The sequence below is a fragment of the Pyxicephalus adspersus genome, chromosome 6 (assembly GCF_032062135.1).
Source record: "Pyxicephalus adspersus chromosome 6, UCB_Pads_2.0, whole genome shotgun sequence".
NCBI lineage: Eukaryota > Metazoa > Chordata > Amphibia > Anura > Pyxicephalidae > Pyxicephalus > Pyxicephalus adspersus.
The window spans coordinates 100,331,479-100,353,301 of NC_092863.1; the positions used below are offsets into that span (position 1 = coordinate 100,331,479).

At 38.8% G+C, this 21,823-nt stretch overlaps 1 protein-coding gene across 2 annotated transcripts in view; it reads right to left on the reverse strand.

Moving 5' to 3' along the window:
• LOC140332281 (urea transporter 2-like) overlaps positions 1-21,823 on the reverse strand; it is a gene marked incomplete in the record, with an annotated part of 39,943 nt that overhangs the window by 4,893 nt on the left and 13,227 nt on the right. For both annotated transcript variants that reach the window (XM_072413513.1, XM_072413512.1), the window contains 5 exon segments: positions 1-17; positions 1,722-1,914; positions 2,010-2,138; positions 4,440-4,629; positions 4,909-5,080. In XM_072413513.1, coding sequence (XP_072269614.1) covers positions 1-17; positions 1,722-1,914; positions 2,010-2,138; positions 4,440-4,629; positions 4,909-5,059 — 680 coding nt within the window.

The window sequence follows — 21,823 nt, forward strand, 5'->3', positions numbered from 1 at the left end:
GGTATGGCTTTAAGCAGCTGAAAGACAAAAAAAATATAAGCCGTAACCGTTAAAAGCACAGTGGCCAGTTAGGCAGGTAAAGCCTGTCTGATTTATTCAAGGCTACTCTTCAACATATATAAACAAAAGACATACTTTCATAGAAACTTTTTTTTATATAAAATACTAAATTGGTTGGCTGCCATGATGAGCCTAGGACATCAATACTCCCTAAAGTAAGGTCTTCCCGACTTCCTGATCAGTCTACTTGTCCCAAGTCAATGGGCCTGATTTATTAAACCTCTCCAAGGCTGGATAGGCTATACTTTCATCAGTGAAGCTGGGTGATCCAGAAAACATGGAATGGATTTCTTAAGTCATTTGCTATTTGGTAGCAAATGTTTTCAATCTTGGCACAGATCTATTCCAGGTTTGCTATATCATCCGGTTCATGGATGAAAGTCTTGGAGAGCTTTAATAAATCAGGTCCAATGACTCAGAAAGTAGAAACGTGCATCCAAACCTAAAAAATAAATGGCAGCTTACCAGCCAGATGTAATGGGGCCATTTTTGTTTTTTATTTTCACCTGGGGGTTCTGCCAATAAAACACTTCTAGTCCTAGTATGACAATCTGTCATTGTACTGTGTTGAGGACAACAGGATCAAGAAAAGAATAGCAAACCCCACTGCTTCCCATTCTGCATAACATCGAGGGGCATGGCTCTATAGTCCTCGGAGATAGAAAATAATGTATTCTCAGTTTTTTGTTAACTTATTGAACAGATAACAAAACATTGATGTATTAACAGATGAAAATCCAGCAAATGTAACATTTTTGATTTAGAGTTTAGATATGCATTATGGCCATTGGATGAGAATTGAAATAGAACTTTAGGAAGGAGTGCCATTTATGTCTAGCCTATTTACAGGTTTATATTAAACCTGAACTTCAGGCATAGACAGGTGTTAACATATCCTGAATAAGTTCTTATTAACCTTTGTATCTGCAGGTACTGTAGAGCAAGTCATCTTCAAAGTAGTGGTGAACTTACTCAAAATAGGTCTATGAGCAGCTTTAGTTTCCTCAGCTCTCCCTTTCCAGTTCAAACCCTCTGTGTCTACAGATTTGAAAGCTAGTAGGCTGGCAGGTCTCTAGTGAAGAAGAGATCAGAACTGCTAAATCACTGCCAGCAGGGGGAGCCAGGTGAGTTAAGATGCTGAGTTTACTAAAAATTAAGTTTCTGACTACTAAAAAGGGGTTGTTAGCTGTTAAAGAACTGCTAGAATGGGATCAGAGGGAGCTGAACTGCCAAGTTACTTCTGAAATAGTTAGGACGTAAAGCTGAGATTCTGAATCACTGCTTGAAAAGGGAAGCAGAGGGAGCTGAGCTGCTGAGATCCCCGCTTGGAGCGCGAGCAAGGGAGCTTACTTCTGAAATACTACTGATAGGGAGGAACTGAGCAGAGGGAGCTAACCTCTGGGTTACTTCTATTAGGGGGTAACGGGGAGCTGAGCAGCTGAGAAAAGGCTAATATGCTTTTGTTGTGAAATTTAAAAATGAATTGCTCCTCAGTGCTTGCAACTATATGGGTCAGTTGAGGCTTATTTAGAAAATATTAATATGTCCACAATCTGGTCACAGCTTCACTAACTTAACGTAAAGTCTGTACCTAGCGAGTTTCACACACGTAGTGCATAGCTATTAACGAACAAGGAAACCTGCACTCTTACCATACCTACCCGCTGTATGTCAACATCAGACCAGGAGATGTTTGGGATAGGACCCGTAGGCTGAAAGTTTACAGTTGGGAAGAATTCATTGTAGGGACCAGTAGCAGCCAAGTGCAGGCAAATGGCAATATTGAACGGCAGTGTAAAAACAGGCAGGTCCCATTTACTGAAAACAGAACCCAAGGCACTGGACAAGATCGGACTGCAAGACAAGACACAAGATATTCAACATGTCATTAAAAGACCAAGTGCACCGCAGACTTTTAGATGCATCCTGTGTTTGAATACATGACATACCATAACATTGACATGACAGCCACGGGGAAAAGGAGCCACCCATACCAGTCGCCTTTAGCCGAGAACACAGCCATAAGCAGCCCCACTAACATTGCGCTGTATCCGTGGAGTCCGGCTGCTATTGCTGATCTGTAAAATTGGAAAAGAGTTTTGATGACTGATTCATCTCCGGTATACAGTTCAATTCCTACAAATTACATATAAACCCAGTAGCCAAAGAAAGATGTGACCCTGTGACACCCGAAGTAAGAAGAACTATGCATGCCAGACTATTCTGTAGCATTCCTGCATCATAGTGCAAACCATGCATCTACATGAGGAGCTGCAGGGCATGCAAAAGGTGGTGAGCAATTGTGGAACCTTTGTTACCGGTAAATTATAAGAAATGAGAGATCTGAATGGATAAGGTGCACAGCTAATACCTAGAATGGCTACAAAAAGGCATTTTTAATTTGTACAAGTAAATTTTAAAAGGTAATTCTTATATATTATACTGCAATCAACATGCTTGCTTTAAGAATTTGCTGTGTTCAACTTTGAGTTTCAAATCAAAACCCCTGCTAACATGCTAAAGGATATATTATAAGAGATCAAATGCATTTAGGCAAGCATTGTGATTTGGATGTAGAACAGATACATGAAGAATTCTGCTGTATGTAGACTTTCCCATATTGGGACAGATTTGTTAAAGCTCTAACAAATCTGTCCCAAGGTAGACTATCATTGGAGAACCTGGGTGATCCATAAAACCTAAATCAGACTGATAGTCTCTACAAGCCTGTCCCTGGGGAAATTGGGGTCCTTTATGAGCACAATAAATGTAAGTTTATGTTTATCTATGGCCCTTTGTACACATCATAATGTGTAGATGTTCATTTGTAATGGAATCAGATCCATAAATCCCCCCATGGACATGAGCTGCTGAGTTTGGATGAATCTATCTCTCAGAGTTAAGTTTGCAAATTTTGTAAAAAAAAAACCGGAAAAGCTATGTATCCTAATATGCCGTTACACGCTAGTCGCTTACATCCATTTGTAACAATTTTTTGAGAGCTAAAAGCCAAGCTGCTTTTTTGTACTAATGCAAAAAAGTCTTTTTAAAAGCTCTACAATGGGAAGAAGGTCTTTTCTTATAGGAAATGGATTTCACAGTACCTTTGAATAGCATACTTAGGTACATTATGTATAGAACTGTATGAATATTACAGTCTCAGCATCATGTAGAATTGCAGAGTAGCTTTTTATTTTACAGTTAGCTTGGTTTTAATACAGTAACAGCATTCCAATCTGATTTCTTTTAGTTTTCATCATAAAAAGGTTTTTCAGATACATGTAGAAGCAACACATGCTTTCCCTACAATTGGCTCTCGTTCTAGCAGCCCGTAGTTTGCTGAGGCTGTCGGGCTCTTGCTGATTGGGGATGACCAAGAATGCCTCTGGTTAATTACCCTCTAGTGCCCCGGGATCGCAGTGGATTCTCAAAGCTGCAATCATTCTTCAATCATCAGCCCACTAGAGGTTTTGAATGGGGAGACTTGTCCCCAATTTATTATTTTTTTAATTCAAACTTGATCGGCGAATTTACACCGGCCATTCTCGCTTACAATTTCGGTAAGTGAGAACGACCGAATTTGGTGCGAGATAGAGTTAAAAACTTGCTTGCTCATGGCTATTGCTGATACCAGAATATTTAATTTCCATTAAAGAATTAGAGAGCAGATGATAAAGCAGTGTAAAATAACCATAAGCAGAACATTTATTAAAAGAATATGAATTCAGCAATGTATATCGAGTCAGACAAAGGTTAATTTTATTTAGCAAGGCTAAGCATAAATTAACTAGCGAAATTGCAGGCTGGGGCATGTGACTGTGTAAACATGTCATTAATAGGACAAATACTTGAATAAGCAAATCAGCAGAAATGAAAGGCAAAAAAATTTGCCAACTTTTTTCTTTTTAGATATCGACCTCTTCTGTAGAGATGAGCGAGCAAGAATATTAAGTTAGATCTCGTGGCGTATCGGGCCTTTCTTGCTTACTGAAAATGTAACACGCTTCTGCCTTCTGATTCGCCGAAAGGTGGAGCTCTTGCCATCCTCTGGGATCCCCAGGGCACTAGAGGTTAATTACCCACTAGTGTCGGGGATTGCACACTGTTCAATAATTGTGGCCACAACCGCAATCATTAGGAAGCTCCCCAGGCACTAGAGTTAATTAGCCTCTAGTGCACTGGGGATTGCAAACAGGAGGATTCCCAGGGCTGAATGCAGCAGGGCCCTATAATTCTGTACAGAAATGAGATTCTGCACTGGGATCTACTAAATGCAACTGTGGGGGATTGTGGCTTTTTTAAAGACCTAAGTTTCACATTTTCTAAATGTTTGTTCTCTCTTATAAATCTTTGTGCCTTAATATTAATTTGCAGATTACCTGTCTTGGCTGAGAAGGAGAGCGCTGAGAGTGGACACCACAGTTGCCAGGCACCCAGCGATTGCCCACCATGGGTTTTGGAGGAAGAGTGCAGCGATAATTATTAATCCACTCAGAGGATTGTTGACAAACATGACCTGCGAAGCTCCACGTAGCACCCAATCAATGAACTGGAAAATGATCGGTTTATCTTGAAACAGAATAACATATTGGTAAGGATGTAAACCTTATTAGATCAAATTTATTTTGCACAATACCTTCAGCCACTGTCAATGACTGCTATATACTAGAATATAGAATTTGCAAATCTATGCAATTTGTAATCTACAATATTTTACATTTTTGTTCCTGGGTAAGGAACTTTGCCTGTTTTACCCTCACTAGGCATAGCCCAATTATGTTGCAAAGTCTATATTTCTATAGTAACCATTATCCTTTTCTTAATGCTATTTATCAATTTGTATTTTACCTTTCAGCCAGTTTCCAAATTCTTTCATTTCTCCTGATATGTAATGGATGGCGGTGCAGAATAACCCAAGGCCACTGGAACAGTGACTGGGACTCTCCACCTGCTTCTTCAATTCCTTCTCCTCCATATTGATAGGAATGTGGCTCTCCATGGTTTTTACTTCTATGTAACTCTACAAATAGACAGAAGGAATCCAAATTAATACAAGTCTTACAATATATCCAAAAAAGCCCTACAATGTGCCTGTAAAGAAAATCAGTTGGGAAAGTGTTTAGGTGGTCATCGAGAGTTTTGGTTCCAACTCATTCCTAAACTATATGGCCCTGATTTAATGTGAATCTTGGTGATCCAGCAAACCTCAGGGACTAAATTAGCAATTAGCAAAAGCTTCCTGGTTCTATCTGCTACAAGCTTGATAAAAGTTCCCCAAGGCCTTTTAAATGTAAAGACATTGCAGCAAATCTTACCATGCGCTCCATTTGAAGCTAATCTATACAGTGGGTAGCATTCCCATTGACGGGTGGTTGTAAGGGGCAGCACTGGGAACACTTCCAGCTCTGTACCTTACCAAAGTGATCGAAGCCTGTGCAGCAAAATGGTGAGCAGAGTTGCCATCATTCAGAAAGCTGTGGGCAAGGTAAACAAATGGCTTGAAACTGGGTATTACTGCTGAGATGCTTTGAAGTTGGAACTCTAAAAGTTTGCTTCTTTGCATGTTCTCAACGTCAAAGTTCACCAAGACCTCAAGTTGCTGTAACTCTCAAACCTCTTCCCTATTTAAAGTACAACGATAGAAATTTGTTGGGTACATTAACAATCTAATACAAAATGATTTACAATAAAATGACCTATTCCAAAGTATGAAAATGTGAACAAAAAAGATTGTGTATGAAAACACAGCATTGGGATAAAACGTGCCGTATATGCCACTGGTGGTCATACAAATATTGGGAACAAGCCCTCCTGTGATCATGAAGCATCCCAGTAACATATCAGTTTTATATTGATATCACAATCAGGCATTGGACCATTCTGATTGTTGACCAAACAAAAAAAAATGGTCAAATCAGAATAGTCCCTTGAGGATTAGTAACTTTAGAGAATGCTTCATTACCACAATATTACACTCCTGTAGCAAAAAAATAATTTGGGAGAATAAATAAAATAGGAAGAACCCTTCAAAACAGATTTATGAAAGAAAGGGGAGGCCACTGATATTGTTTATGGTACCTGCAGACAAAGGAGGGGTAGATCCTATTTGGGTTACCACTAGAGCCACCCACTGCCAGTTGTATCCCACTGCCACATTTTCAGACACAAAAGCTTAGAACATTATATTTAGTATAATTATATTTTGTACAATAGAGCAATGTTTTTCCAAGAAACTTGGGTACACTCCAAATATATGAACGTTGGTTTATCCTCTTTCAGTATGAAGGAACAAACAAAATCTGTGTCCAAAATAGTCCCCGAGCATAGCATCTTATCTGGTGAAAAAGGCATTGAAACATCTCTTTACCACTGATCCAGGTTTAGGCTGGGGACTTGGAATGTCGTGAGCCTTTGATGAGTGTTTACAGCACAAAGTAATGGTTTTTTTAGAGTTCTGAGCTTCCCTGCAAACACTGGATGAGGCCATTGTCCTACTATACAAACAAGGCACACCAAGTTTATTTGCCTGTTGGGGTTGAATCACTTTCTCTTGACCTGAAGATATAGAAGGACCTTATATTAGCTGATCCTACTCTAGAGGCAATCTTTTGCTTTCTCTTTCAATCTGTTGGTTACTCTTGGCAATGGCATCGGCACGGATCATGGACATGTCATCTTCACAAGCTGGTGCGGTGTTTTTACCTTGGCCCAATTGGTTAGTAATGGCTGCAGTAATGGCTGCCCTTCCTTTAAGGATGGATATAGTTTGTATCAGCTGTGCCTCTCTGCTTGCACTTTGTATGGTCAATGGGTTTGCCTTTTTTCATTTCTGCGATTTGCTCTTGGGCAACTTTATAGCCACTAGTAAGGTGATCAAAATGTCTAGATTTCGCTAAAAACGGTTTGTATTTAATTCACCTTGAGGAGACCTATACTGGAGATTTGATCATCTCATTTAAGGTGGAAGTGTTATTTACTTGGTGATTTAAATCTTGTTTGGCTGTTTCCAATAATATTATTTTCTTTTCAGAATTTTGTACCAGGTCATCTAATGTATTAATTCTGGCACTCATGGCCATGCAGGCTTCATACATACCTGCTAAAGCTAGGCTTTTTAGTTGCTTACTCTTTTTACCAGTCTTAGTTCAGTGATCAAATAATTAGGGCACATATGCCCATGGAGACTCCTTACATTTAGCATCCGAGGCAAAAATTTATGCTTAGGAGTATAAGCTGAGACAAACTGGATAAAGATGTCATTTCCAACAGGCCTGTACCTGGAATTTGTAATTTTAGTATATTAAAACTGGTTAGATAATTGATACTGCATATTAAAGTACAATGACTAAAACTTTAAACCAAAGCAAAATGTATATGAAATCAAGAACAAAAGAGTCATGCCAGATAAAGTTATGCCACTCTAGGCTAAAACTGCCAACACAAATTTTACCCCATTAATAGACTGACTGGAATGCACACCTTTAGAAGAACAAAGACCTGATAGAACAAAGGAGGAGAAACACAGGGAACAAAAGGCTAAAGCCTAAATTTTTCCTGGCTAAACAGTAATAAAACCAAGGCTAGGTACACACATGCAATAATTATCGTTTGAAAACAAATGATCCACGATTATTTTGAACGATTGTATTGTGCACAATTCTTTATATGCTGTAACGATACGATCGTTCAAATATAATCCACCAATAATGTACACACTCTAGGAATGTTATATTGAACAATCGTTTAAACAGTGTGGGAAGTGACATGTACAGTAGAAAGTGTATCACAGAACAATCCACAGTCACTGAATGACCGCACACACAATTGATTAGGAATGATCGTTGTCCAATCAGATGTGCCAGAATGGCCATTCAATTCCAACGAGATTCCTCGTTCGTCGGCGTTGTGCACTTTTTTGCTAACAATTGTCGAACGATCTTTCATGGATTGTTCATTTCCAGCAACAATTACACCTGTCTATTCAGCCTTAATCACTGCTGACAAAAAAAAAAAATTCTTAAAAGGCAATGGCTACTTGAACCAAGCTTAAATTATATGTATTTAGTCCAGACACCTTCTACAGTAACAAAAGCTTGATCAAACAATGAGTCACTTTAGTTAGGCTAGGTACACTTGCAATGGCTCTTCTCCGATAATCAGCCGAGAATCTTGCGTGTGTACAGAGTGCTCATCATCCATTGTCCGAATGACCATCCTAGCGGATCCATGGACGATGGAGGACAAACGATCGTAATGGAAGTAAAGGGGAGAGATTGCAGCGGGGTGCCGCTCTGTTTTCCCCCTTCCCTCTTCATAGACTATGTACAGCACTTGTTCATGCATCATGCAGTCATTGTGAAAGATCCTTTCCAACAACAATGATTGCACGTGTGTACATAGCCTTAGTCTATGCACAGATCATAGCAACAAGTCTCAGTCACACAGTAATAAGTACTGAGAAGAGCAATGCAGGGAGATATCCACTCACCTTGACAGGGAACAAAAGGCTAAAGCTTCCAATTATTGCCACCTAACCAGAGCAAAAAACTTCACCACTGCTGTGAAGACCAAATACTAAGATGCACCAACTATGGATTCCTTTAAAACAGAAAAGCCAACAAAATCTCAATCCCAGATACCAATAAATCTTAGTATTGTATTGATATAAGACAAACAAATTCAACTATTAATATCCACCAAATATTTGGAGAACAGCACTGCTGTCTACTGTATACAAAGAAAATCAACACCAACTAAACTTTCACTGAAAACAGCACACACAATAGTCCAGCTTCTCTTAAAAGTGCTTAGAAATAACTTCAGTAAGGAATTCCTAAACATCTTATTCCTACTAAACAACTTTAACAGTTGCTACTGATAATATATCTCAGTTAATGATCCCAAGTGTATCCTCCCCAGCTAATTTAAACAGGTTTATTAGCAGTACGTCCAATAAACTTATTTTGGGTTTTTCTATACATACATAGGGGAGCATCGCAAATACTCACGCATGCAATGATGTATGGCCTCTTACCAATACCCACGCAGCATAAAATATCAAGCAAAATATCACTGTGGTGTCAACTTGTCTGAATGGTTAATTTAACCTCTATTCACCTAATCATATTTTTGCATAAATACAAATATGGAATCTGAATGAACTCACTAATTTGGTCACCAATATTGAATATAAATATTGTCTGCATAAAGATGGATATTATATCACTATCAATGCACATATGTATTCAATAAATGAAGTGTCATGCACAAATAGCTAGTCATTTAAACAGTTTAAGGAACAAGTTGAAACATGAAATGCACAGCAATATTGGCTGATATAGGTATAGGAACTTCAATCAACAAAATACACAGTAAATGAAAAAGGCTGTAAATAGGTAATCCCCTGTAGTAATCTAATACAGTTACTACATAATACAACAATTACAAAATAGCAAAACAACAACATAGACACATAAGACAATGTAGGAATGCATTCAGGAATAGCTGCCTGCTAAGATGTAGATGGGTACCCCGGAGTCTGATTCCCGAAGAACTGACTTCCATCCTCAGCTCCCATTTTAACAGATAACTCCCATTAGGTATCATTGGGGATTGGTTAAGGTAACATGAATTTAATAGACCTCCCAAATACTTTGATATGGGAATCTGGAAATTAAATCCGAGGTGTGAATTAGGAAACCAGCTGGAGTCCTCTAATGTTAGGTGTCACTAAAAAGGTTCAGATGGGCCATCACCCCCACCCATCTCTGTCTGGCCTTGATTAATTTACCCCTTTAAAAGGCCCTAATGATAATCATCTTTATTATGGGAACTTATCTGTTTCCTGGCCTTTGTTTAATGGTCTGTTTGTGTCCAAACTTTTTGCAAAGAGGGCCAGATTTACTAAAGTGAATGTGTGGGGGCCGACCATTCAGCACGTACACAAGGTTAGTGTGGGCGTGGTTTGCACGGGTCCCACACAGCACACACCCACCAGGGTGACATGAGGGATTCCCTGTGGGCTCTGTGCAGAGTACGTTCTTGGAATCAGAGTGGGCGTGGTGCATGCAGGTCCCACACAGCACACCCACTTTGACATAGGGGATTCCCTGAGCACACATGGGGACTCCCATCTTGCTGATTATGAGTAGCAGGACGATAATTGAAAGGTATTTGATCAACTGTATTGAAATATAAAATAGCTTTTATGTTCACGTGTATTTTTTACTGTGGTCAACAGTGCTGGTGGGTCGCATATTTGTTTTATGACAGAGGCTGTAGAAATCTGAACATGGGCCACAATTGGCTCCCGGGCCAGACTTTAGTCATGCCTGCCCTAGGAGGTCTAGATGGCTGGAAGAAGAGAAACAGATCACAAACATTGCCACACATCCCTTCCCGCATTTCTTAATTATACTTAATCTAAAACCTAATTATTGGGATATGGCCTATAGTGTACATACATATTTGGACAGACAACATTTTTCTTATTTTGGTTCTGTATATTACCACAATTAAATTTAAATTAAACTCAGATGAACTGCAGACTTTCAGCTTTAATTCAGTGGGTTGAACAAAAAGATTGCATAAAAATGTGAGGAACTAAATCCTTTAACACAATCATTTCATTTCAAGGGCTCAAAAGTAATTGGACAAATTAAAAAGCTGAAAATAAAATGTTCATTTCTAATGGTTAAAAATCCTTTGCTGGCACTGACAGCCTGTAGTCTTGAACCCATAGATATCACCAGATGCAGAGTTTCCTTTTTAATGCTCTGCTCTGACCCAAAGGCTCTTTCATGGGCCGATGTGGGCAATTCCTTCATTATGTCATTATCAATTAGGCAGATAAAAGGCCTGGAGTTGATTTGAGGGGTGTTGGGTACTTGTATGTGGAAGATTTTGCTGCGGTCAAAGGAGCTCTCCATGCAGGTGAAACAAGCCATCCTTAAACTGAAAAAAACAGAAAAACCCATCCGAGAAATTGCTACAATATTAGTAGTGACAAAAGTGACAAACATTAGGAGTAACAAAATCTACAGTTTGGTACATCATGAGAAAGAAACAAAGCACTGGTGAACTCAGCAACGCCAAATACCTGACATCCACGGAAGGCAACAGTGGTGGATGATGGCAGAATCATTTCCATGGTGAAAAGAAATCTGGTTAGAAATTAACATTTTATTTTCAGCTTTTTAATTTGTCCAAATACTTTTGAGCCCCTGAAATGAAGTGATTGTGTAAAAAAGAGGCTTTTGCATTTTTTTGCAATCTTTTTGTTCAACCCACTGAATTAAAGCTGAAAGTCTGCAGTTCAACTGCATCAGAGTTGTTTCATTTAAAATGAATTGTGGTAATGTACAGAACCAAAATTAGCAAAAAGTTGTCTGTCCAAATATTTATGGGCCTAACTGTATAACTAAATATCAGGTACTACATATATATATATATATATAATATGTTGGGACTAGCAAGGTAGCAGGGCCTGTGTGACTTCACTTGAGAGGTATTGCAGACAGGAACCAGGCACAGCAAATGAGTAGCTCAGTACGGGTTTATTAACTAAGGCTTTTCACACAGAAAAACATGCAAAAAAAGCATAAAATAAAACCTAGCCACTTGGCCACTAACTGACTTAGTTCCCTCACTAACAGTCCTGGGCACCCTACCACTGTGCAGGACTATCTCCCTAGCAGCACAGCCTTTCCCAAACACTTTTTTTTTTTTTTTTTTTTTTTTTTACTTACAATTTTTGTTTGCATTTCTCCTAGCTCACAGGACAAGAGCTGAGCAGACTGGGAGTTTATATGCACAGCATAATTACCAGGATGGGTTTCACCTGGGGTAACTTACTCCCAATCCTCCCAAGCCTCTTCAGCTCCCCCTCCTGGCCAAGAAGCCCATTATCCTACAGCCTTGTACTTGAGCACCACCATCAGGCCAGAAAGAAAACTGCCTGATCATATCAAAAACAATTCTGCATATAGTCTGTACCTTGGACAAATGAATATCATCCTGGATGCAACCACGTGTATTTTGTTGGCCAGCTGTTACAATATATACATACATAAACATATACACATACATTATATATACATATATCTATCCACATATCTCTATAAACAATCTTGGGGTGCAACACCAATGTCATCCACATGAACCTTTTGCTTTTTTTTATATTGATCTATTTATTATTAATATGTTAATGTTATAGAATAAATTATTTATGCTTATGACGGCCAATAATGACCCAAATTGTTTTAGGGAGAAAGATTAATGTTCCTATAGTTTCCATACCAGTTATCACCACTCATTATGCATAATCTAAAAGGGAAACTCATTTCATTTCAAGTTATTCTTGGTGTAACATATTTAGTAAGTGATTTCTACATAATAGGATATGGGGTAGATGCATTAGATAAAGGCATTTAAGAGAAAGTCCAATACAAAATACCAAACATACTTGAAGGTTGATTGAGTGTTTATAACAGATCCTAATGCCCAATGGTCCATCAGCAAAAATGACCATGTGTGTTCCATTGTTCAATATCAGTTCACCAGCCAATGGGAATGCTGCTCACGTTATTGGCTCCCAACGCAGTGTTTTCATTGGTTCCATCATCATTGAGTGGACAGCTGCCCACTTTATACAGTGAACAGGCTCCAACAACATAATGTGATAGCACCAAATCCAATATCAAATGTTTGGCCCAAACATTAACTGCAACACTGATGGTGTTTTGAATTGCTTGGATTCACTTGTACCTAGATTAATTACCAATTGCAACATAGAAGGTCACCTTATTCCCAAACAAATAAAAGTTTCCTATTTCATCTCCATTGTCTTGCTTTGGTTCAGTTCCTGCTAAAGCAACTTAAACTAACCCCAACAATCTTACGTGTTTGGATGGATTTAGGTGCTATTAGTTTAGTATCCTGTCCTGGTTGGCAAATCTGGTAACAGAAGACATATCAATAGGAATGGTAAGCAAGCCTCCATATCTATGTGTATATGATTTGGTTAATAAGGATTCAGACACTTATACGTTAGATGTATGCATGAGTGGAATCCTAAAGCCTACCTATAGTAATGATCCAAGCTGCATTTTCAGTATGAAAAGTACCCGCCGAGGACCAGATTAGAGAAAGTGGTGATGGTGGTATTGGTGGTAGTGGGGTGTTAGAATAATGTTTTATACCAGGTGGTCTACACTAAAACCCCAATAATTGTACCAATAACTCCAACGCTTTCTGTTAAATATTAAATCTTTCAGTTGTGCTCATCACTAATCACCAATAACCAAGAGGACTTTAGACTGATACAGATAAGTAGTTTGAATTGTTGATTACTTGATTATGACTATAATAACATTTTCCCTTACATGGGTATATTTTTCAGTGGCTCATTGTTATTTTGTTCTTTTCAGCCCAACTTACCATACCATTGGGGTTATATATTCTTGTTGCTCCCACTAGCCCTACACTAGGAGATCCATGTTTTGCATGCCCTAAACTAATGATGAAATACTCCTATAGTATGAAGCTGTACCTATACTAAAAACTAAGGGTTCTGCATCTACTGATAGCAACAGGGACATATAAGAATACTTTGCAAGGCTACACCCACTATCCTCAAATAAGGGATTTTAATCGTATGATCTTCTAAACCCCTGATGGAATGAGACAAATAAATATAGAAAGAAGTTTCTTTTCTGATTCTCCAACTGACCGATGGCCAGAAAATAGCCACATAACCTTAAGCTGTTCCGGGTTCTGTGGCTGAATGCATATTTGCCAAAATCACTGGGACATGTCAACAATTCTTAAAGCTGAAGACATTATTGTTCCCTACGTTTGCCTTAACATGGTCCAATCTATATGAGAGCATCATATTAGGACCATTCATGGCCACCTTATGGCAAATGTTGCTAGGATTTCCACCCAGGCTTATGGAATTGCAAAAAATCAGAAGGCCAACTGTCGGCCAAATGCACTTGTTAATGAATTCTGAATTATCATAGAAGCATCTCAAACTAATGTCCAAAGCGTGTCATCACACATCCAAGGCATATTTTTTAGTAGGGCTCTTTGGATCCCATCCAGGTGGACACCGGGTGACCTGTATAAATACTAATTCAAATAACTGTTTACCACAGCAAAGATCTGGAGCAGGAAGAAAATATTCTTGTAAAAATTGCATTGTTAGAGCCTTGGGTGACACTTTTAATATTGACTTTTTGTTCCGCATTCAAGTTTTGTGGTAGCAATCCAAGAATTTAACAATATATTGTAGTTTTATATGGCTGCTGTGCATATTTACCTTTAACAATCTATATTAAAGTTTACAGCACCTGTTACTATAAAGACCTTAGATAAGCCTTTACGCTGGGTAAATACTTACCATTTCTACAAAGCAAAACTGATGTGCACATTCCTTACATGTATGTGCCTATTCCCAACTGCTCCTAGGGGTATTGCGTTTTGATTTTAGATTTAGATAATGATTTTGATTTTAGATTTAGAGTTTTTATGTTAGCGTTTAATTTCGAGTTTTTTGTTTACAAGTAAACATTAAATATAGGGTGTATTTACAACAATCCAAGGCAATATGGGGTCTAAAGAGACAGTATAGCAGTAACTGTTTTCTTTTGGGCTGTCTCTCTTTTAACTAGAACATTGGGACTGATCATGCAGGTTCACCCATGATAGTCTACTTTCTCCAGTCTTGGAGGGCTTTAATAAATCAGGGCCATTGTATTGAGCTATGTACAGCAGAAATAAAGTATAAAAGAGTCTCTCCCCTTAGCCCATTGTCTGGTGGGTTTTGCTCAGATCAAAACTGCTTCTTCCTCCATCCAAGTGTAAAGCAAAGCAAAGCAAATTTAAGCAGGTTAAATGCAGGAAATAAAGAAATTCACTGCAGGTCAAATGCACCAAAGAATTCTGATTGAACTCTCAAACATATCTATCTAATGTCAAAAACACAGATCCTTACTTACAATTATAAGCTTCAATTATTGAGGTTTGTAAAAAAAGTATATTTTCTCACTTTTGCCAATAAGTACCTGATTTATCATCCCAATTACAAATTTATGAATGCTGTTTAGCAGTTGCAACTAAAAATTGAGAACACAATAGGCTACAATTGTGGTGCTTTGTTTCATACAACACCCTGATTGCCACTGTATCACTATTAGATGCAGCAATGGTAAATGTCTGCCAGTCATTATTACTGATACAATTATTGGTGATCCATCATGTAATCTAATGGATATTCCTCACTTTTAAAGAACATTGTGGTTGTTGGTTAAAAAAAGAGGAGATCAGAACTTCATGGAAGTGGAGCTTCTGATCGCCAATTTAGTATAATAATGGTACAATAATCAATCATTGATCACCACCGTAATTAAAAAATAATATAACCCCCTTTATAAATGCACCCAAATAAAGAAAAAATAAAGAAAAAAAGTGTGTTTTTTTAACTAATCTATTTTTTTTTTAAAAAGGTCTCTATATGTGTAAACGTTATTAATAAAACTAAACTATAAGAATTCTTTTTTATTGTCCCCCAGCAGGCACATCATGATAAATTCACCTTTTACTCTTAATCCTTAGCTTTCCCCAACAGAAATCTCTTCTTTTGCCACAAGATGTCCCCAGTCCTGCATTGGTGGGGGGGTCACAGAGACAGCTTTATTGTAATGACATGCATTGCATGGTGCCAGCTTTTGCCAATTGTGTGCAGTATGCAAATATTGACTTTCCTGCAAACTGGCACACAAACACTTGTATTGCACTATTGCACTGGGCCTGATTTAATAAAGCTCTCCAAAGCTGGAGAGCATACACTTTCATCAGTGAACCTGGGTGATCCAGCACACCTGGAATGGATTTGGTCCAGGATTAAAAACATTTGCTAATAAATAGCAAATTAATTTTAAGAAATCCAGGTTTGCTGGATCCCCCAGGTTCACTGATAAAAGTGTATCCTCTCCAGCCTTTAAGAGCTTTAATAAATCAAGCCTATTGTGAGATGCAGACAGGATGTTCCTCTAATCCAGACTACCGGAAAGTCAGTGTTTGCATATTGGAGCCATTATGCGTCCTGCCTTTACTAGCACATGGTTATACAACTTTTTTTCGCTACGCCCTACGGTACACAAATTGTAAAAATGTGCTGTGGAATCCTCGTGTTATTGCAATGTATATGTGCAAGTGGGTCCTTAATCTAACATCCCCTACACATAGGACTCATTTACACCTCTTTGCTGCTGCATGTTGCAATAATGGATATTATTACATGTATATTACCACAATGCATGTTAACATTCGCCGTGACTTCCCCAAGGCAATGCAGCTCAATGCATTGGGCATTGCAACGCATCACAATACTGCACTACCACTTGTTTCAGAGCACAATTCTGGAAAAGAAAAATAGTTGCTAGCCAATTGTTGAAATAGAGATCCTTAATGCAATGAATGTCCTCATACTACATAACATCTATAACGAGCAGGCTTGTGCTAACACAATGCACCAAGGTGTGAATCAAGGCAGATAATATGGATTTTGTGAGCCGTGAAAGTGGCCAACCTGAACCACAAGTCTTCTCACTACAATGCTGACCTTTAAAACCCAACCTTAAGAGGAACTTCCACCAATACCTGCTAATTTATAAAAGAACCTTTATAAATGACTCACAAAAAAGTCTCACTTACCCTTCAATGCAGGCTGAAGATATCTTCTACAAAATTCTACATTTTTCTTACCACCTCATTCCACCATTTGGATCCTAGTTTGTCTTCCGCCCCTAATGAAGCGCCACTAATTTTTTTATTGGTTGCCATACCATTAGTCAAAATCTTTGGAAACCTTGGAGATTTCGGCAAAGAGTGGCCTATTTTGGAACACCCGCCGCCCCTTAGATATTCATGTTATGTATCTAGGAGGCTACAGGAAACCAAGGATACGTCATACCCGCGTAGGTGAACAAGAGGTGGACTCTTCTGCAACCGCGTAGGTGAACAAGAGGTGGACACCTAAAAAACGTCTTAGAATAAATAAAGAGTCGCATTTCACAAACATGGAGAGCGGAAGGAATCCAATGATCTAAAGATAGAGAAAGGGTGGACGCTTGGTTTTAACCTTGGACTTTTATAAATAAATCTTCATGTGGTCACAGCTGTCTTTAAATGCAAAAAAAAATTAAAAGTTTTGGCTAGGGTTCTCTCCTAATATATCCACAACGGCCCCATCAGTAGTTGCAGAAAAGCCATCCTATCTCACATGTATGAAGCTTGTAGGATAATCCAGCGTGCACTTACAAAACAGCATGTGCTGCAGTCCACCAGGCCTCCCTTGTAACACAAGCAGCTCCTATTTCTGGTGAGTCACTAGATGTACTCACGCTGGGCATTCCTATCCTAACTTTGGCTGTCCGGCTTCACGCTTGTAGATTACTGCTGATGGCATGTTGGAGATATGCCAGTCCCTCACTAAAACCTTCACGTCAACAATTCGCTGCTCGGTAGCTTAGTCCCTTCCAATAAATAGAGCCATTAATAAAACACAAGTGCTAAAAAAGATCTGCCTTAGCTAAGGACACTTGGATTGGCCATTTATTTTTTACCGCCATAGTCTGGGCCCACCATGGGTCACCTGTGGCAACCAAAGCAAAATTAGGAAGTAGTTAAGACCAGAAGGTTGCACAAAAAAACAAAAATAGGGATATAATGTTAAATTGAGTTTTTTTAAGTATAACATACCATCTACCATTCCTCTGATGTCATTTCGGGGGGAGATCTGTGTGCTGTGTTCATTGGTTATCTCTGGCTAGGTAGCCAATTAGCATCAACTATTAGACTTGGTTCCGCCCCCACACAAGACCAGAAGAGCGAATGTTAGGCCAATGACACAAGGGAAAATAACCAGCTCACATGTTGCTATGGTGATTCAGAATGTTCAGCCAGTCAGATAGCGAGGTGCCATAGAAACAGGTAAATTGTTTAATTGCCCTTTCAAGGGGTTCTGCTCCTGGTGAGTTGCCGCCATGATCACTAGTAGACTAGTAGTAGTAGGTCTTCAATGGAAGGCTTCCCACCCACTTCATGTGTTCTGAATGAGGTATCGACTCCACCAAGTACATTCTTCTAAGAATAAAGTTTAATTGTTGTAACCCCCCACTGGTAGCATTGAATTGTTGAATGGTAAATGTGGTGATAAACCTAAATAAAAGCCAAGGCCAACACTATCATCAAGACTATCATCCCCAATACTATCATCAGCAATTTAACCCATAGAGTTAGCAGCCTTCAATATTTTGGCTATATTGGTCCTTGAACTCTCCCAACAAAAATGGAAATACCAGTCTTGGGTTGACCAATGTAATATTTCTCTCTTTCGATTGCAGTGTTGGCAACTGTACATCAATTCACAGACAGTCCATGGAAAAGTAAGCAAATTTGGGATGTCTGTGATTTTTTTTTTAAAAACCTTTTAAATCTCCCTCCCTCTGCCCTGTTATATTGAACAAATACATTTTAGGCTCCATTGCTAGGCTCCAAGTGTGCAAGAAAATGACATATACCACAACTCCTATTGGGATTTTCATGCACAACCATCTGTAGGGTTCCAAAAAACGCAAAACCAAACCAATGCTGAAGCCTAGGGCCCAATGGATTTCCAAGGAGTTACAGCTGAGTAATGTAGAAAATCATCCTATAATGGACTTTATGTAAAAAAGCTTTCTAAGACTGGAAAGGATAGACTATAATGGGAGAACCTGGGTGATCCAGAAAACCAAGAATCTATTTTTTAAAAATTACTTGCTATTATTTGGTAAATGTTTTCAGTCTTGGACCAGATCCATTCCAGGTTTGTTGCATCACCCGGGTTCTCCCATGACAATCTTCTCCAGTCTTGGAGAGCTTTAATAAATCAGGCCCAATGTGACCACGTATGTCTGGACCAGAAAAAAGTGCACCCTCTGGTTCAATGCAAACCTCAGGAATTGTTTTTTCCACCTGAAAACTTATTCCCCAGGATAAGGAGGAGATCAGAGGTCAGCACAGACTTGAATGAAACAAGTATCCATATTTATACATCAGTCTTTGTGCCTAAACATTTTTTTTGGCAAACCAATGCTGAAGCCAAAGATCCAATATATTTCCATGAACCCCAATGGGATTTCAATAAGGCCCACTGGGTTTACAATGTTACAACAATTGCATTCTGTCATTTTTTAAGGGGGAATACATTTCTCCATTGGTTTCCTAACAAGACAATCAATGCCAGTATTGGGCAATACCAAACAATGACGCTTCTGTGCCTATTATAATCCATATCAATGCCAATCAAGCCTGTAATTGTGCCTAGGGCCCCATCTCTGGGCAAAACCTGATCTTCTAACTCTCATAATTAGAAAATGGTGGCATTGGGCCTATATTAATAAAACAACATTACCAGTGCCACAAAGTGCTATGATTGCAAATGGAATACTGTGCTCATCTGTCATGTGAAGGATTAGAACACACATTTCTGTATTTGTATAGTATCACCAGATCTGTGCCATAAAGGTCAGATCATGTTTATTTGAAACAGGTTGTGCTGTTTCTGCATCCGGTTAATCTTTAAATGTGTACACATCCACTTTATACATTGCTTTAAAATAAAGAGTCCATTTTTCTCCATGGTTTGGACTTTCTGCCAATCTCCTTTGTTTTGTACCAGTACATTTTGTTCACATTGTCATTATTGTGCAAGACTTTTAATATCAAATGCCTGTGAAAGGAGAATGAATTGACAATAGATTACATCTTCTTTTTTTCTTTCCAAAGTTTATTTACTGACCAGTGCCCAATAAGAGTATAAGCAGTCCTATCATGTAAGTATAAGCTGCACGGGCAGGTTGGGCTAACAAAACTTCAAAAATTTCACCACAAAATTACCCCAGTAGAGCATGCTGCCCCTTTCCTAGCTGCTCTTATTTTGTGCCCCTTGGCTATCAAAAAATAGAAATATTTCCTGCAACCCATTGGCTGGAAGTTGTTAATTTTGTGTTGACGACCCTATATTCAATGACACAGAAAACAGAGTCGTTTTTTAGTAAACTCACGTCCTATTGTTTTGTCTGGAAGTTAGCGGTCTCCTCCTGCGACGTTATCATCAGTCTAGTTGAATTTTATTTCTGGAGTTCAGCGAGGACAGTCCATGACTGTCTTATCTCTGTGCTGCTATGTGTGGTGGGAAAGATAAGAAACGCTGAATATGAAAGAAAAGTAACTAATATTTTTAAAGGAAAAACATGATATAGTTTAACATATTTGGCATGTTGATGTAAAGATTTGGGTTGATGTTATGTTCAACCAGAATATTTAGGAGCTAAAAAACATCAATATTCTATCAAAATACTGCTGCTGACTGTTAGACATTGGATGTTTTAGGGGCCAAAAACTGAGGATTTCTTCTGGTAGACTGGGGACTGGGAAGCCCATTTTTTGCACTTTTCAGGCTGGATCTGTGTCAGTCGGCGGTGTGGTGTTGAGTTTTTTTGTAAAGCACCATCATATTCATCATTCTTTTCATTGCTTTTTTCTGTTACTGAGCACATTGTACTAGATTATATATTGCAACAAGCATTAAGCAGCACTGCAGCTGGTGGTCTGCATATTACATAGCCCACTAGCATTGTTTTCTGCTGTCATTGGGGTTTTTATTTTTGCATTGTGTCGCTTGCTGTTGCAGACTAAAAAAAACAAAAAATGAAGGGGGCCAACAAAGCTATAAAGCTAGTTTCAGCCCTCAAGTGGTCCCACGTGGCTCCTGTTGGCGGATGCTTAGTCATTTGCACCGCGGAGCTGCTTCTTAACAAAACAAGGTCAGTGAGCAAAATTATACCGCTCATTACCACCCCCTTTATTCTCTATAGGACTGCAATGGGTGGAAGATATTAGTAGACTCTCACTGGCATAAGAAAGTGATAACCCCCCTGCCATCTCATTGCCAGTTTAAACATAGCCTAAAGGAAGGATTCATGTCTTTCCCAGGTTGCCCTCTGAACTGCCCAAAATGGGCCCAACAGCTGTACAAATTTTCCCAATTTTTAATTAACACCTAGACACCTGATGGTCTTTCCATACCCATTTGATGGTTTTGGCTGCTGTAGGTTCCCTAAACCGACCAGAACAAACAACCAGATACCTTTACCGATTCCCTTCAATGGTGTTTGGATTCAGGAGAATCCAAATCCAGAATTTTTTGGACTGGTTTGGCCAAAGTGTTTTAATGAACACTTGTCAGTTCCTTGGACCTCCTCATTTAGCTTTACATGTGAAAATTAGGCAACAACAAATGCTTGTGTTTTTCAATGTATTTGGAATTCAAAGTTTTAAAAGCCTTAAGCAGTCAGAAAGTGGACAGGCTAAGCTTTCTTGTTACCAAGCCCAGTTTATAACGCCTGATTTATTAATTATCTTCAAGACTGGAGAAGATAGACTACCATGGGGGAATCTGGGTAATCCATTTGGTGACCCTTCATTTGGTATTAGTTGGCAAATTTTTTCAGTCCTAGACCAGAACCAAGTTTGCTGGATCATCCAAGTTCATCCATGATATTCTTTCTCTATCTCCAGTCTTGTATAGCTTTATTAGAACAGGTCCAATATCATTTGTAAATGTTTTCAGTTCTTTAAACAAAGCAATCTATGAAATCTAAACATTGCAGCACTTAAAGGAGATGTATGGATGAATCAATACAACGGTGTGTTG